General features: G+C 41.8%; 1 protein-coding gene across 1 annotated transcript in view; it reads right to left on the bottom strand.

Moving 5' to 3' along the window:
* The window catches only part of myo5aa (myosin VAa), a gene marked incomplete at its 5' end in the record, with an annotated part of 56,288 nt that overhangs the window by 16,413 nt on the left and 21,821 nt on the right, over positions 1-18,054 (bottom strand). Inside the window, 16 exons of the mRNA XM_071514856.1 lie at positions 166-279; positions 476-618; positions 1,478-1,571; positions 3,114-3,362; positions 3,724-3,963; positions 4,402-4,558; positions 5,762-5,973; positions 6,223-6,331; positions 7,343-7,429; positions 7,949-8,046; positions 8,799-8,957; positions 12,364-12,447; positions 13,851-13,976; positions 15,515-15,655; positions 16,047-16,141; positions 16,414-16,681. Of these exons, the coding sequence (XP_071370957.1) occupies positions 166-279; positions 476-618; positions 1,478-1,571; positions 3,114-3,362; positions 3,724-3,963; positions 4,402-4,558; positions 5,762-5,973; positions 6,223-6,331; positions 7,343-7,429; positions 7,949-8,046; positions 8,799-8,957; positions 12,364-12,447; positions 13,851-13,976; positions 15,515-15,655; positions 16,047-16,141; positions 16,414-16,681 (2,376 nt within the window). The remainder of the gene's footprint in view (positions 1-165; positions 280-475; positions 619-1,477; positions 1,572-3,113; positions 3,363-3,723; positions 3,964-4,401; positions 4,559-5,761; positions 5,974-6,222; positions 6,332-7,342; positions 7,430-7,948; positions 8,047-8,798; positions 8,958-12,363; positions 12,448-13,850; positions 13,977-15,514; positions 15,656-16,046; positions 16,142-16,413; positions 16,682-18,054) is intronic.

Genomic DNA, 18,054 nt, shown 5'->3' with positions numbered 1-18,054 from the left:
CTAACCAACATTGTGCTTTAGTTTCATGTCAGCAATCCTTTAAGGGTAGAGTAGACATCATTTTTTTCCCCAAGTGACAGATATCTCATTTTGGAATAAAACTCTTGTATGTTCCTGGATTTTCCCTCTTGTTAAATGCAAGCTATTTAACGCCAACTTTCCTACCTCTGCGGCGCGGGAGCCTTCTTCCAATTCGGCGTACTCGGAGTTGTAGGTGTATTCTGATTCGTTGCTGCTGTGGGTGGAATCTGTTCTCCTGTGGCCAGGCTTGGCGACGTTCTAGAGATGGGAGGGATAATCATTTCAATGAGAGTAGCAACGATAAACTCCACTACCGCTGGTGGAAAAAGCCACCTACCACTCCTGCAGACTGAATTTGGTCATTGTAATTAAGTAAAACTCAAGTGTTTATGTATAAATGTGTCTTATTGTGCACATGAATGCCAGAGTGACTGAATGACTGTGTGTGTCTCACCGAGGAGATCTCCTCCTTCAGGTCGTCGTATTTCTCCTCCAGGCGAAGGTGTTCTGTCAGGAGATTCTGATAGCGAGATCGCTCCTCGTTCAGATCCGTCTCCAGCTGCTGAGTCTCCTGCGCTATCGCACGCGCCATTTTCTCTGGAAGAACAAAAGAAGCATATATTTTAGGAGAAAAATATAAGAGACAGTAAATCAAATCAAGTTTTATTGTCCCGTACACAATCATACACAGTATAACGTAGAGTGAAATTCTTAGGTGCCTAGCTCCAGAATGAGTCTAACAATTAGATAAATAAAATATAATAAAGGTGATGTACGGATGAACTGAGTGGATGTTCTTCTCTTAACTGGAGTCTGGGGAACAAAAATAGTCTTGTTTATTTTATGAATGAATTGTTTTAATTATTAATACAACAAGAAGCAACCAGGCACCTTTATAACAATAAAATAAATCAAATCAAAGTTTATTTGTCACATACTCCATCATACAAGTACAATGTGCAGTGAAATGTTATTGCTGGCTCCTAAATGTGCTTAATAAGTAGAATAAAGTAAAAATAAAGTAAAAATACAAAATATATAGATATACACCGATGAATTGTACAGTTGAGTTAAATAGATAGTTAAACAGAAGTATAAGTATGATCTAGAAAGAAAAATATATATAGATATGGATATTCACATGTGTATTCACAGAGTGTAGATATGTATATTCCTAATGAGTAATCTGTTATAAATATAAGGTGCTGCTGTGGTTAATGTTTTGGCATAGAGCTGATTAGATCCGCCCCCAGTAACTGAATTTAATTCCAATAAGTAACCAGTATCATGTTCAATTTCTAATGTTTATAACAAACCAAATTTCATGAAAATCAGATCGGGGCCGTGCTCAATGTGGGCGGAGTCAAACTTTGACTCCGTCCAGCCATATACTAGGTTTTGACCTAGTCTTGTTTGCAGTGCAGTCGGTGTCAAAGGGCAGGTGGTGTTGGCGTACCTGTCATCTGCTGACTCTGTTCCTGAATCAGCCTGTTCAAGTCGTTCTTCTCCGTCTTCAGCAAGCCATTCTGGTCCTTCAGCTCTGCTACCATCTACACACACACACACACACACACACACAAACAAATGATTCTTAAAACGTTTTCTTGTGTAAAGGTGGTGACTGTCGGCAAGTTGAATACGATAGCATCACTGGAATGCATTTCACAGAACTACAACAATATGACTGACCTATTTGTTTTGCATCTATCACGTTACCATAACTACAATGTCTCAAAAGATGTTCCACATTTTGCAGAGCAGGGCGGGAGTCTACACATCTACTGTAGAACAAGTGTTTCTCACCCAGGAAACTTCTCCACATTTCTCAGGTAAAAGAAAAACAGCCCTATTATTATTACTGCACTATTACTGCAGATAAAAAGCGTCATTATTATTTTCAGGCCCACCAATCCGCCTTCCCTGAAGCCTCTTCATTTAATTTGGGAAGTCATCTCATGAAGTTTCCAAAAGAATAAGTTCATTTCTAGCTTATATGTTCTGAGTTTAGTACGGAAGCCTTGAAAGGCAAGAGAAAAAAAAAATGAGGATAGTCTTGGCGGAAGCAAATATCTAAGTTTTGACTTGAGATACACAAACTTAGTAAGTCAATATATTGAGATAGGAACAGAAGAAAAGAACTTGGTGAATGTTTTCTTCACAGGAGAAAAAAACAACCAGATGAAGCCTTTCAGGGCTTCCACAGTTTAGCCATTCACTATCACCAAACTGGGCAGAAGCACACTGGAATCAAACTCCATCCTTTATTCTACACATTTTCTGAAATGCTCTTATATCCTCCAGAGGCCAACAGTAAAATGTTTTGGAGAAGATTTGTATTTGTAAAATCTGTATTTGTTTTGCATCTCAGAAGTGTTTTGGATGAAAATAAATAACCATGTTGGAATGAAAAAACAGAAAACAAAAAAACCAAAACAGAGAGGACAGAGATGCATTACTACTTTTCAGGAGGATACTATGCTACTTGACCACACACACACACTAGTGTGAATCAGTACCTCACTAGTCTAGCTCCTGTGCTCACCTGCCCCAGTGCAACACTGGCCTCTCTGCCCACCATGAGCCCCGGTTCTCTCTGGCTCCTAAATTGGGGGACAAACTGTTTTCCTCTGGTGCCAATATATAGGATTATGTGAAAAATAGTATTTGGTATTGTATAGGATAACGTGGGAGATACTACTCATTAGGAACTAACTATACTGAAAACCTAGTTTTAAGTTAAAGTAATTGGACTTAATTATATATTTTTTACAGCTACAGTATCACCAGTCTTACTAGGGGAGGAGAGGAGAGGAGAGGAGAGGAGAGGAGAGGAGAACTGAATTGCTTTCAATTCAGTCACCGCAGAAGGTGAATTTCAAACAGATTCTAATATGCCACCTATAAGGAAACTGAGTGAATTGAGAGTGAACTGCCCCGACCAAGACGAAGGGACAGAGAGATAAAGACATATACATGGGGACTGAGAGATGGAGGGAGGATAGAAATAGAGTCAGATGGAGCAGGACAGGACAGGACAGGACAGGACAGGACAGGAGGCGAAGGAGCAGACATGGAGGTGGACCCCGGCTCACCTGCTCCATCTCGTCCCGGTAGGTTTGTGCCCAGTCCTCGATGGTCTTCTTCTCCTTCTGCGTGGTGCTCAGCTCCTTCCTCAGCCTCTCCAGCTCCTCCAGCAGCGAGGTCACTCGGTTGGCGTTGTTCTTGGCCTCCTCCTCCGCCCCGCGCAGCCGGCCCAGCTCGCCACGCATCCGCTCGCTCTCCACCGCGTGGGAGCTCTCCAGACCGCACAGCCTCTCGCTGATGGCGCGGTTGTCCTTGTTCTGGAGGCACGAGATGGATAGAAGTTAAAATAGCAAGAGAAGGAATAAAAAAAAAATGATAAAAATAAATTGGGGGAAAAAAACAAAACAGTGAAAGAAGAAAAAGGGGAGGAGAAAAGTGAAAGATGAACCGAGAAAACAAAACTTGGCGCTTCAATAGCTGGGTATCCATCCAAGTAATTTTTTTGCAAATTATAATATATTGAATTAGAAAAGCTGAATGTAAACAGCAACATTTAATAAAAACTTCCTTAATATTGCAAAACAAAGTTTTTATACTTGTGCGGATCGGATTTTTGTCGATAAAGAAATTATGCAATAAATAACAATGGTTTTCACGCTCTCTGAGGTTCGGCCTCACCTGCTCGTCGATCTTCCTCTGCAGCTGCATGATCTTGTTCTCCATGCCGATGTTGAGTTTTTTGAAATGCTCCACGGAGCGAGCCTCGATCTTCAGCTTCTTCAGCTCGCGCTTGGCCCTCATCCTCCGGATGCAGCACTGCAGGTAGACGATGGAGCGCAGGCAGCGCTTATACCAGCGCCGGGCCAACCAGCCGCGCACGTGCTTCTGGATGACCAGTGCCTTGTGCTCCCGCAGCAGCTAAAGGTAGAGAGACATGGAGACAGTGATGGAGAGAGAGAGGGGTTAGTGGATCTTCTGCAGACTTGATTTTAGGACTCTAGTATTGTTTTTCTGAGAGATTATAAAATGAGCTAAATGTTCCTTCATTCTAAGTGCAGAACAGTGGAAAATACTCTAAGAATATGAATAAAAATTCATAGTTGATTGCCTGTAACATGTTGGCATGTTTAACTTTTTTGTTATGTCTTCTACATCTTGCCATACCAATGAATCTTAATAAATTTAAGATAGATATACATTCACTGCCACATTACATGGTATAAACAGGAATGTTCAGGGTTTTTCAGGATTTCATTTTCAGCTCCCATTCATTTCTAATGGAAGATTTAGCCTTTTCTTTCTTTTGTCGTAATCACAAATTAAGCATTCTAATAAAGCATTTAAAGTGTGTCTTACCGCCTTGTACTTCTGCCGAGCCATGTAAGCTCTGAGGATGGTCTGCATGGCCAGAGCAGCAGCCTGCTTCTGCCTGTAGCGCTTCCTCTCCACGTACATCCTCTGGTACTTCTGGATGATGGTGGCCGCCTGCGTACGACGCATGAACTTGGCCAGGCTGGGGGGGGGGCGGGGGGGGTTGAGAGAGAAAGTCATGTTGTAGAAGTCTCCATTCTGTCTCCATTTGAGCCCATATATGACTCTAATATCACTTTAGCCTAAAATACTTTAGCCCTAATGTTATTTACCCAGAATAGTGTAATTTTTTTATTTACCCCGCATACACTTTTCAAAGTCATTTCCAAGTTATTTTAAGAGTGGTTTAATTTTGTACTGTATATCCAGTTCACCCACAAACAGTCAACAAGTTTCCATCTAGCCTGACTGTGACTGTCCTCAGTTCAGCAGTTAAAAGGAGTCAAATGTCTCTCTTTCTTACTCTCTTAGCTGGGATTGCACTGTGAGGTCCTACACCATGTGGATCAGTATGTACAGGGGGTGGACAAAATACCAGAAATACAACATTAAGAAGGACGTTAATTTTGAAGTAATGAAAGTACAGTTACAAAAGCAGCTAGACAATAAATCATATTGAGTCACATTAAGCTGAATGTCAATTAGCCGTATGTTCCAGCTTTAAACGAGTCTGACAATCACCACTTTTATATGTGAGTTTTCAAAGTAATATGAGGCAATTGAGTTTCAAAGAGGCCAAATATTCGGTGCCTGAATTGCAGGTGCATCAGTCACAAAAACTGCTAACTTTTATAGGGGCCGGTGGTAGCCAAGGAGCTAGAGAGGAGGGCTTGATTGGAAGGTCGCTGGCTGGAATCCCAGAACCTGGGAAAATGTGGCTGGGGAAAGTGAATGAGCAAAGTAGCTTTCACATAGGATGTAATAACTCTACAATACCAATACCCCTGCACTCTAAAACCCATTATTTTCAATGGCTTGCACCACATATTTTCGCCGTGCAGAGCAAAGCGCAGGCATGATGCTGCGCCCAGCTTGACCCCCTGGCATCCAAAGCTCAACCTAGCTGGACTTTCACGCCCCGTGTTTTGATTAAATCCTCATACGACCAATAAGAAACGACAAGGGAAAGAGCCAGCCAACACCACAAAACTATGGCCTTAAAGGTACTATTAGGTACTTGATATTCACATATTGTTAGGTGTTTCCAGTATTTTCTCCTGTACTATGTAAGTTGACACATCACCGCCGAGACAAATTCCTGTACATTTATCGGACTTGGCGAACTGAGGACATCTGACTGTGATTGGCTGAAGGCAGCTGAGCAGCAGGTGTGCGGTCCACTCACCAGCGGGCCTGGTATCCCCTGGTGAACCTCTGGATGGTGATGGCGGCGCTGCGCTTGCGGAGGTACTTCTTGCGTGCGAGCCAGCAGCGGATGGTTTTCTGGATGCGGATGCAGGCGGCACGCAGCTTGTCCGCCCGCAGCTTCTCCAGGTAAGCTACCTGGCCAGCCCGGAAGAAGATCTTGGTCTTACCAAACTGGTATTTATCCTGATCCTGAGGGAAGACAGGATGGATAGAAAGCAAGATAGAGATCGATAGATTAGATTAGTGGAAACTTTAATGATCCCTGTGGGGAAATTGGGCTGTAATAGGATACATCAAAGAAAAATAATATATGAATACAAATACAGCAAATGGGGTTTAGTAAGAAAGGCTGGAGTTTAAAATGCTCTTAAGAGAATAAGTGAAAACCCTGATATTGCACTTAAAATCTGAATCAGTCCCATGATCCAGCTGTCTGACCTGCACTAGTTTCTCCAGAACGTTCCTGCAGGTCATCTTCTTGTCAGGGAGAACGTCCTTCTGCTTCATCAACACTCTGTAACGGCTGAAGAACTCCTGGTAGGTCCACCTGAGACACACACACACACACACACACACACACACACGTTAAGGTGAAACACGTATATGTTGATGGGAGACATACATACGAAGAAAAAATGTGCATGCATAATTACACATACACACACATTGAGATGAACACACATAGGTTGTCACATAAGTTGATAAGGTAAGGTAAAGGAAATGAAGATAAGGTGAGTAATTAAATGCATATTATGTGTATCAAGGTTCCCATCGTGGCCCTGATGTAAAATTCTATGACTTTTGCTTCACTTTCCATAACTAAGTCGGGATGCTCCCATGACCTAAACATTTTATTCGTTCCTGGTTTGCTAATGTTTTTCATCTAAGAAAAGTTGCTGCTGTGGAGAAAAACAGCTGAAAATCACCATGTAATGCAATAAATGTGTGAAACAAGTTGTAAAGAACATTTTGGTATATTCCTGTGAAGTGACCCATTTGAAAAATTCCCTCATATTCCCTGACTGAGAGAGAATTAATCAAATTTCCTGTAGTAAATCTCTCAAAATTCCATGATATTCCAGAAAAAATCCATGACCAGTGGGAACCCAGTTGTATGTTTCTGCTGTGCAAATGTATTTCTATTATACAGATCAGTAAATAAAGCCACACTACTTTCAAAATCCAATGCAGGATGCCAAAAATCAATATGAAGCTTAAGTCTACAGTAACAAAGCTGATCAACTAGAGTGTGAAGGTCGATTATTCAACTATGGTCAGTTTGATAGGCAGGTGGCTGCTTTTTTGGAGATGTGTTTAACAAAGGTCCACATGAGATAACATTTTACTAAAAACTTGCATCCTACGTATTCAGACATATTATATGGGTATTAGGTAACAGTAGACTAACACAATCCTCCCAAGGTAAATTAGCATTTGACTCCTGCCATGCAAATGCTTTTTTGTTTTTTGTTTTTCTTAAAGGACATACAACACATACAAAACATATGATGATGAGTCTATAAGAAATGGTAGCGGCATTCCTGGGATGCCTCCCTACCTGGATGGGAAGCCTGCGGCTGAGATGCGGATGGTTTCCAGGACCCCACAGGCTCTGAGCTGCTGCACTGCACGTTTGGGATCAAATCTGCCAACAACAAATAACTACCGTCAATATGGCATGGTATCATGAATCACATCCGAGCTAGGATGGGAAAAGTGAAACTGGTGATTTGAGTTTCATTTCCTGTAATTTAAAACGGCAGACAAAGCAGACAAGGAGCTTATTAGCTTTCAAAACAACCCCCAGCTTTCTGACATATAGTAAGTGATTGGTCCAGAGGGGCCACAAACATAACTTTTTCTTCCCCACTAACATTTTCTGTTGGTGGCACCAGCGCATAATTTGATGATGGACAATATTTTAGTCTGGAAAATGTCACAACTGCAATGTCGCCGATTTAAATTAATGTGGTGTTGCATCAAGAATGCATTTGTGTGCTGCACTGATTCAATAAAAATAAAACATTTGCTCAGTGGCATCATGATGGCCAAGGATAACATTTTACTCAGGAACAAGCCTGGCATTTCTAATTAAGAGGAAGACGGGGACGAAGATAGGAGACAGCGACCATAAACAGAGAGCAGAGAGAGAGAGGAGACTCACGAGAAGGCCAGCTTGAAGTCGTTGGGTTTGATGCAGCGGACGTAGTGAGGAGTCGTGGCGTTCAGAGTCTCCATCAGCATCTGCAGAGAGTTACGGAACTACAGGAGAGACGACATGAAGGGAAGACCGATATCAGCATCATCATCATCATCATCCTAATAATAATAATAATTACCATCAACATAAAAACATTAATTAATTAAAGTGACAGCTCTTATGATAATCTGTAGTATGGATTAATAATTCATATTCGAATCCTTGAATTGCCACTTTGATATTTTGATAGCTCTCAGCTGACTCTGACTCAAATGTTTCATGATCCTGACAACAAACCCTTGAAAATGCATTCAGAAATGTAAAAAAAAAATACACATGTCAATAGGAAATTCAACATATTTTGCTAAAATTCTGAAAAGTTGACTTGTTGGAGATACAAAGTTTCTTCACGGCAGTGATGATGTAGAGTAGCTGGAAGAATGTAGACCAACTCCATGGTATATTTACCAATATATACTGGATTTGATGTAACTTTCCCTTGTGCTGTTAAACTAGGCTGCAGGGAAGGGGGTGTGCAGGTATGTCATTAGGCTGATAAAGTGGGTACCTCCCATTCCAGAAGGATAAAAAAAAAATCAGGCACCCTAGATCCATCCCTCTTTATACTCACTTTCTACACAGACCTGACCTACACTATACTATTTGTATACGCTACATTACACTACACTCACACTATGCTGCACCATCCTTTACACACTGCGTTACCACTGATCATTTTCAAAACAAAAACCAGCAACATTAGTCTCCAAAACAACAAGCTGGGAGAGCCGGACAATACAGGCAGAGCAGCTACCTGGCAGCCAACAGTCTTCTTGTGGTCCTTGCTGGACGTCCCGGTCCGGCTCTTTTCAGGCTTGACGCTGAGGCGGGTGCGGCCTCCAGCCCCGGTGGCCTGGCCGGTGGGGCTGGTGGCTTTCTCCTCATCGTGGAACAGCTCCACCAGCAGGTCAAACTGGGAACAGCAGCCGACACACAGTCACAAACAGCTGATGGCAGGAGCGGACGCTACAGGCTGCTGATTAACCGTCACTCAGAGAAATGAGGTACAGAGAGAAGATTACACCCTGGACTTACTGTAAGTTGAGCTTCAATGCTAATACATAACACATTTTTGAATCAAAATGTACACTTTAACACAATCTTATTCTACATGGCATGCATTTGGATTTTCTTACATACTGCTTCTATGCTTACAAAGCATGATCAGATCACAGCTACATTTTGAGCAGATGCCACAAGCCTGAACAATTTTCCTGGAACCACAACGGTGATAATATTCCAAAACGATGACATTCAAAATAATAATGTCTAGTTATATCAAGAGTAGGGGCAGTATGACTCATAAGCTTTAATCTCAACATTTTGACAAGACCATGAAGACAGCTGAAAAGTTGTTTGAGTAGACTAGACAAGTGGTTAGGTGTTGCTTGATTTGTTGATGTAGCGTCTGTTAAGATCATTCAGATCACATCAGAGCGGTTACAACGTTATATAAAAAGGCAATAAATGTTATGAAAAGGGTTATGTTGCTTCATATATGACAATACGCCGCCGCCATATATGACTGCATGGAAATACTATGCCATGGTAATATGATATAAAATCATAGCGTACAATGTATGCCCTTTAGTGAACATACATCACACATGTTGCCATATAACCAGTGAGGTTATATGAAGGAGGATGCTGTGTTATGCGCGGAGCATCAGGTCCTCCTGCTGTGCTCAGAGCGTTGCCATGCTGCTTCTCTCTCCAGCTTCATTAAGCAGGACAGCCACAGCCGCCGAGGCTTACTAACAGCATCACTCTGAAAAAATAAAAACCCCCCTCCTTCCTTTGTCCCCTGTTCCTTTCATTTCCAATCCCCTTTCTTCTCCCAAAGTGCCTTTAGTGCTCCCCATGCAGCATCTCGCACACACACACAGAAACACACACACAAATACACACAACTTCAATCCCCCAGGTGCCGTTAGAGTGACAATAACTCCGTGCTGGAGAGTGACAGGGAAGGAGGAAGGATGGAGCTAAAGAAAAAAAAAAAAGGAGCTAGAGGAAGATAAAGAGAGAACTACAGAGCTGTAAGGCGGGCCAGCGTTGGAAGAACGCCTCTGTTTACCTTCTGCTGGCGGGGAAGGGTTGTCATGATGGGGACAGAACCAAACATACATGGACAACATATGGAGACACGACGACAAAAGAAACACAATCACATAAAAAGGAAAGGTTAAAGGAAACCAAAAAGGTCAAAAAACCAAAAGGTTCAAAATCATCATCACCACCGTCACAAAACTAGAATACACAACTATGATTCAAACTGAAAAGGAAATAAAACCAGGCAGACTAGTGATGGAGCTGTGATGGAGGTGAGGAGCATGATGGGATGATGAGTTTTGATCAGGTTGCAACTGAAAACATTTTGCGATGCGTTTCTGTTGATTGACGGCCTGTACAGTTTGTTTCCAGTGGGAAGACAGCTACATGAGGAAGAGTGGCTGTTGTTAGGCTTTTTATCTGCTGTGATTTTCATCATATGACCAGATCCCAGTGCATCATGGGAATCGGTGCATCAGGCATTTGTTGAATGCACAATGTTGATTAAAGGTGCAAACCTTTTCTTTTAAGTTCAACACTGTTTGATTGACAATTTGACAGGTGTGATCCTCATGGGAGTGGCCAGATATGGGCAGAGAATCAGCTAGCTAGCACACACATGCACACACACACACACACACACACACACACACACACACACACACACACACACACACACACACACACACACACACACACACACACACACACACACACACACACACACACACACACACACACACACACACACACACACACACAATGATGGGATAAGCTTGGCAAAGAACTAAAAAGAGACTTAATTAGACTAAATCTCATTAGGAGGTCATTACCATTTATACCTCATTGTGTTAGTCTCACTGTTTTCCATGGCAACACAGACTGTGCTTCCGTGGGTTTGTGTGTGTGTGTGTGTGTGTGTGTGTGTTAGGAGGTTGTGTTAGAGGTTAGAGGAGACAGGACTTTAACCCTTACCCAACTCTGCTCTTGGTGCGGTCTATAACAGAACAGTCAGAGGGCACTGTGAGCATTTGGACCAACACACTGCATCATGTCTGTGTGTGTGTGTGTGTGTGTGTGTGTGGGGGGGGGGGGGGGTGCAGTCAAAACAATAGCAGGATTTAAAGGCTTAAGCCCTTTAAAACCAACAGGTATTAACGCACTGATCCTGAACCAAGACTAAAACACATATGCACACACACACGCGCGCGCACACACACACACGCGCGCGCGCACCCACGCACACACACACACACACACACACACAGACACACACACACGTGATGTTAATTCACTGGATGGGCAAAGAAGATCCAACTAATTTAGGCTTATTGCCACTTTGTGTGTGTGTGTGTGTGTGTGTGTGTGTGTGTGTGTGTCAGGTGACTGGATTCCCCTCATATGATGTAAGGGATCAAGCACTGCAATTTTTTCTTTTCTCCCAAAATTGAGCTATTTATGTATTTTGTCCCTGTAATTTTATCTGTTTGTGTTTGTTGATTTTATTGTATAGTAATAGCAAGAATAAAAACATGCATTTGTAAATTTGGATACACTTGTAACACCATTTCTCATTTATTTGGATACAAGTTTCCAAAACACAAGTGAAAAAGTATTGGTATAAGTATGGAATATTTATGTGTCTGTGTGTTTGTGTGTGCGTTCAGCTTCGTCTGTTTTGTGTAAAGAAAACCCAAACCTCTCAAACAATAGATCGTATGGGAAGAGCACATGTCTTCCCTGCCGTTCTTGTCAACATTACCTTCATGTGACCAGCGGGGGGCGCTGCCTCCCTGAGCCTTGAGGTGATGCTTTGACAATCTGAATTCTGTTTGGTCAGCTTTATTCACCTGAAATTTGTCACCTTGGGGGACGACGTTTCTACATTTGTCTCTCTGTTTTCTCTAAAATAGTTTGTTGGCATTCCTCACTCACACCTTGGGCTCGCCCACCACGCTCACCACAAGCTTCAGGCTCCTTGGATTCAATAAGGAACACAGAAATTTGAGTTTGTACATTCACAGTGTGGGTGGCCCCCGGTGGGAGCCGGTACCTCGCTCCAACCATCAAGCTATACCGCCAACAATGCCAACAAGCGATTCAAGGGAAGATATAAATTCCTGTCTCAAGGAGGGTAATTGCTTGAAAAGGTTGGAAGGGTCTGCCTTTGACTGCTTGTGTGTGTGTGTGTGTGTGTGTGTGTGTGTGTGTGTGTGTGTGTGTGTGTGTGTGTGTGTGTGTGTGTGTGTGTGTGGGTTCCACATCACCTTGCTGGCCTTGAGCACATTGATCTGTTCCTCGTTCACCGTGTCCTTGTTCTTTTCCAGGAAACCGTCACACTGGTATTCTACCTGCTCGACAACAATGAAAGTCTGTGTTACGATACCTGGGAGAACATTTCACTGACTTATTATGACTCTTCCGTTCATTCAATTCTGACGGGAGATTACAGTTTTCCTGCTTTCCCCTGCTTTTTTTGTCTTCCTGATCACATTCCTGCGGGTATTAACCTCACCTAACTCTAGTTCTAAATCTGTTACCTTAAATTGCCCTGTTTCCATGTGAGGACTGATAGAGTGTCCTGATTTTTTAGATTTTCTTCAGTATAGAGACATACCCGCCCACACACCCACCCACCCACACACACACCACACACCACACACCACACACAGGCAGTGCATTCAATGGACTTTCATTCACCATTTCAAGCCAAACCATAACCTTAGCCTAACCAAAATTCTAACCCAAACCATAACAGTGAATCCCAAAACAAGATTTTGGGACATTTTTACCAAAGAGGATTCTTTGGTAAAAATGTCCCAAAATCTTGTTTTTTGGTATTCACACTATTCTTGTGAGAAAAATGCTCTCACTGCCTCTTGTTCGTACTGTATATGCTCCCCTTTGCAGTCAAACAAATCCTTTGACTCTAACACATGCTGTATATACAGTTTATTATCAAAATATAATAAAATTGTGTATTCACATTATCCTAATGTTTAGGGTCGGCTGATAAGAGTAAATGTAATGCTTCAGTTCTTGGGCATGGAAATAAAGCTGAGCTGCCCTCTCATAGGCAAACAGTGGGGTTTTCACAGTGGCTTTTGTCCTGTCCAAAAACTGTTTTTGAAAATACCAGTATCAGTCATTATAACAGTTTGATTAGAGATTTTTCCAAGGGATCCCATTTTAATATCAGGGGACCTCATGGGAAAGCCTGCACTAGTCCTTGACCCGTTTATCTGTAACCTAAGAATGAGGATCTAAAAACAGACATGGGAAATACTGGGTCAAACGGCACCTCATCAGGGGATATAGAGCCTATTACATTGCACTGGATTACACTGGTCACAAACACACACACACACACACACAAGCATGCTAGCAAGCACACACATACACACACACACACACACACACACACACTTTCATGGCCAGAACAGGTGGTCCTAAAACGTTGTGTAGACACAGTGGTAGCAATAACAAAAGTCCATCATCTATCCTACAACTGTCCTCCACTGCAGCCTATTTTTCCCTAATATTGTTGTAGATAGAGCTGAAAAGGAGTAATGTAACACCTTTTCACCTTTTCCTTTTCTGGCTGAAAAGAGAACAAAATATGCATTTTCTGAGCAGCTCCTGAGCAGAGTTGGAGCAACAGTGCAGTGAAAGTGGGACGACAGTGCAGCGACAAAAAGCACTGCTCACACACACTGTGCAGACACAAAACAAATACAGTGTCGGTCGAGCCCACCTTGTCAGCAAAATGCTGGATGATGAAGGCCCGGTTGGACATGCGCGGCTTCTCAAACAGCGAGCAGGTCTTCAGGTGAGTGTTATACAGTTTCTGAGCCCACGAATCATCAGAACCTTTAGGCATCTGCAATACACAGGACGGGAAGTTTGATCTAGTAATTATAACAGAGAAGAGTTGATAAAAGGAAACAATAGGAAGAAAAAATGTGGGGTACACACCCATCCTCTGCTTGTAAATATACATGGAATGTACAAAATATTAATGACATCTTCCTGATATTGAGTTGCACCTCTTCAGTGTACTTCATGAAAAGAGTAGGTGTCCTGAATATTTTGTACATTCAGTGTACAAAATGTTTTTTTCCTATAAAAAACAATTTGTTTTAACTGCCAGTGAACCAAAAAGATTTTGGCTGCCTCCATTGTCCACAGAAAGTAAAATGTAAAAATAAATAAATAAATAAATAAAGTCTTTGTAGTGTTAACATCCACAGAGAAAGATATGGTATCATTGTTAGTGATTTGGCTGTGTCCTGAAAGTATCTGGATGGTACAGAGATGAGCACTGTTTTGTACAGGTATGTGAACTCAACACTTGAAACTTAAAGTTGGGATGTTCAGCACAGCTGCAGCCAGAACATTTACTATGATAACTCTTTATATTTCTTGTAAGTGTAAGTTATCTGAAGTGCGCCAGCCAAATGATGAGCCAAATGATGAGTACAAATGCCCATTCTATCTATGCCAGTTCTGTGAAACAGCATGTATCAACTAAAACAAACAGTACACAATTAAACTGTGAAATTGAATTGCACATTGGAGACACACTGATCAGAGCTGGAGACACTAAATATTCAATTAGCAACTTTGTAACCATCACTTGATGAAAAACAATCTGTAAACATGGAAAATAGTTAGTGTAAAAGAACATCATCGATGTCTCAGGTGATGAGGGGCGTCTCAAATTCATTTTCGCTGTGCATAGTGGAAAGAAAACCACGAGAAGACTGGAGCATGGTCGTGGTTTTATGCTGGGTTTCCTTATGCAGGTGAACTCTATTTGTGTGGGTGTTGGAGACCCAGGTCTAGTGTGTGGTGGGAGGCACTAACAGGTAGACTGTCAAAAAATGTAAAGCAGAACGTGGGTGTGAAGGGACAGATGGGCTCAAACTTTCCACAACAACCCACAACCACTCTGCTCAAAACTCTCTGCATAATGCAGGATGCTACTGGACTCACTTTCCTTTTCATCTACATAATGAGAAAGTCATTATTATTGTTATCACTTCCAACACCAGTATTCATTTGGCAAGTTATCAAGTCTCATGTAACTGTCCATCAGTAAATTCTCAGCTTTTGCTCCATTGCAGTGTATTGTTAAAAGATAATGTATGAATCACTTATTACAGTACTGCCTTGTTTTTTGATGCAGGATAAGCTATGTTCTTTTGAAAATAGTTCCACTAAAGGTCTACTAAACAGGCCATAGGTTACATCAGATATTACACAACTTTGTTCCTTTGAAAATCAAAAACAATGGTTTCTGCACCCTTAACTAAACCGTGTTAACCCTCTATAATATTTGATATATCGTATATCTAATATAAGCTGTAATTTGATTTAGTGGATTCAATTAAAACATTCAAAGCATCTGAAAAGTACCTTGCACTCCTCGTCCAGCAGGTCCAGGATGCCCATCTTGGCCTCTATGAGGTTGATGCAGGGCTGGTTGTCATAGAAATCAATCAGAGTCCAGGGGATCTGCTCCCTCATGTACTCTTCCTGCTCCAGCTTGAAGACATGCTGCGCACACACACACACACACACACACACACACACACACAAATCAGGGGGTTAGTTCAAAAAAGGATCAGAGGCAACAATCCCCTGTGCATAATCCAGGTTGAGCAGTGGCATATAAACCTTGCTTAGATATTCGAAGGGGTGAATGTGGATGTGTAATTAAGCTTATGCAGTGGGCACCCTCTATTAATATATGTTTTGCACCTCTAAAATGTTCAACAGCAAGTCCCATCACCCCAGAGCAGCTTCACCTGCTCTTACCTGGCATTATACTTTGACATCAGTCTCTTTACCAAGAATAATGGGTTTGACATCAACATCAGAAACCAAACATTTTTTAATATTCCTGAACAGAGTGTGTGCAGTTCAACAGGTAAAACATGCCGCTCACCATATTGAATTGTTGCTGGAGTTTCTCATTGGCATAGTTGATACAGAACTGCTCAAAGCTGTTGTAGGAAGGAGAGGAGGGAACAGAAGTTAAGAGTCAACTAAGGAAACACTTGATCAATCAATTGTACAAATCAAATCAATACTTAGTCAATTACAATCCAAATTAAATCACCGCAATATATCTTAATTGTGTATTCCATACTCATTTTCTATGAAGCACTATAATGGTGTGCCATCCTTTCTTGTATCATGCCACGGCAGATTGTTTAAAGATTGAACTGTCCTAGGGCATGAGAATTTAAAAGCTGAAATTGAGTGACCCCACACATGCACACACACACACACTCGTGCACGTGCTCAGACATACCCGTAGATGTCCAGGACCCCGATGAAGGAGTGCTGCTTGACGTTGGTGATCAGCGCCTTGTTGACGTGCTCCACTATCCAGTTGAAGAGCTTGGCGTAGATGTGCTTGGACAGCGCGTCGCGGGCGTTGGTGGCCTGCAGGCGGGGGAGGGTCTTGATGTACGTCTCCGTGGCCGTCTTCAGCTTCCTGTGGCACAGCCAATGGGACATGTCCTGGTAGGTCACGCCCACCAGCTCACAGAACGCCGTCAGGTGGCGGTTGTTGGGCTACAGCACAGAAAAGGGATTTGGATTGTTATCGTCCAGCAGAAACCCAATAAGATGTCAGCTTTTCAGCAACTGAGAACAAGTGATCAGTTTCTTCACTGACGATGGGTTTCATTCACAAAACTTTCCTTAAATTATTCGTACTTTTATTCTTGCGTAATATGTTCATTTAAAAATTAAACTGGATGACCGGATAACTTCATTGAAGGCCTGTTAACTGAGGCTTCAGTCACAGACACAGAAAGCATTGCTAATGTGAAAACGAAGAAGAGGTTTGAAGGTGCAGTAAGTAAGACTTTACTGTCCCATGGCACAAAATAACCATGATATATCTGTAGAGGGTTGATAGGTTACCAAGGACTGAACGATTATTTTGCCAGGTGCTGAGGTTTCTGGCTTTCAAAAGTCACTTTCTGACCCAAACTCTTGATTTTGGAAATCAACTTGGTATCAGGGTCATGAGACATTTTTTCTAGTTTCTAGTTTGCTGGCTGAATGCCCAAAGTGGCAAAATGCTGAATGTGCATACTGTATATAGAGTGATATATATATAGTCTACTGTAGTTGTATGTCCTCACTGTCACCTTGTTCTGAATGTGAGGTCCTGTTGTCCCTGTAGCTTGTATGTCAACACTTTGTGCCACCATGTGAGCTCCATACTTTCCTGCACTAATGTCACCAAGATAAATTCCTGTATATTTACTGGACTTGGTGAGTATTATTTCATTAGCTCCAATGCATTATCAGCGATTTGGCTTGGTGGTGACACATTTCTAGTTTTATTTTTCCTCCTTGTTGAGTTTTGTTGTCACCTACATTAAGCTTCTTTTATCCAGTTCAGTTGAATGTTTGTTTGCCTTTTTCCTATTGAGGTAAACATATTTATGAGTTCCTTGGGGTTTTCATCTCACCTGCACATTCTGTTTTGACAGATTCCCTCTTTTATTATAATTTTAAGTGCAAATACACTGTATAAACTATAAATAAATTCTTAACTCATTCTGGATTGGTAGCTTTGGGTTAGTCTTTAAAAGGGATACCTTCATATTTTAGATACTTGTCACACTGAGGGAAAAAACTGTACTAGCACTTCAGCTAACTGAAAATTAGCTTGTTAGCAATCCTTATTGAAATCATTTGGCACTGCTACCCACCAGCTAGCCGTAATAGGGTAGCTGAAAGACCAATGAGCAGCTTTTTCCCATGATGAAAAGCAGCGTGATCGGGAACACAAAAAAGGCAATTTCTCATTACAAATGACAGGAGAGATATGTGTCCTGAAATTGAGAAAAAAAACCCAAAAAACCCAGAAAATCACATTCCCACAGAAAAAATTCTAAATGTCAAGCTGTCCCTTCAACACATGTCCCATC

The sequence above is a fragment of the Centroberyx affinis genome, unplaced genomic scaffold (genome assembly GCF_046629955.1).
Source record: "Centroberyx affinis isolate AG114_WGS23_722 - 3 ecotype Tasmania unplaced genomic scaffold, CSIRO-AGI_Caff_v1 ptg010182l_1, whole genome shotgun sequence".
In the NCBI taxonomy this organism is placed as follows: Eukaryota; Metazoa; Chordata; class Actinopteri; order Beryciformes; family Berycidae; genus Centroberyx; species Centroberyx affinis.
The sequence above is the reverse complement of the archived record's forward strand: the minus strand, read 5'-3'. Positions and strand labels throughout refer to the sequence as shown.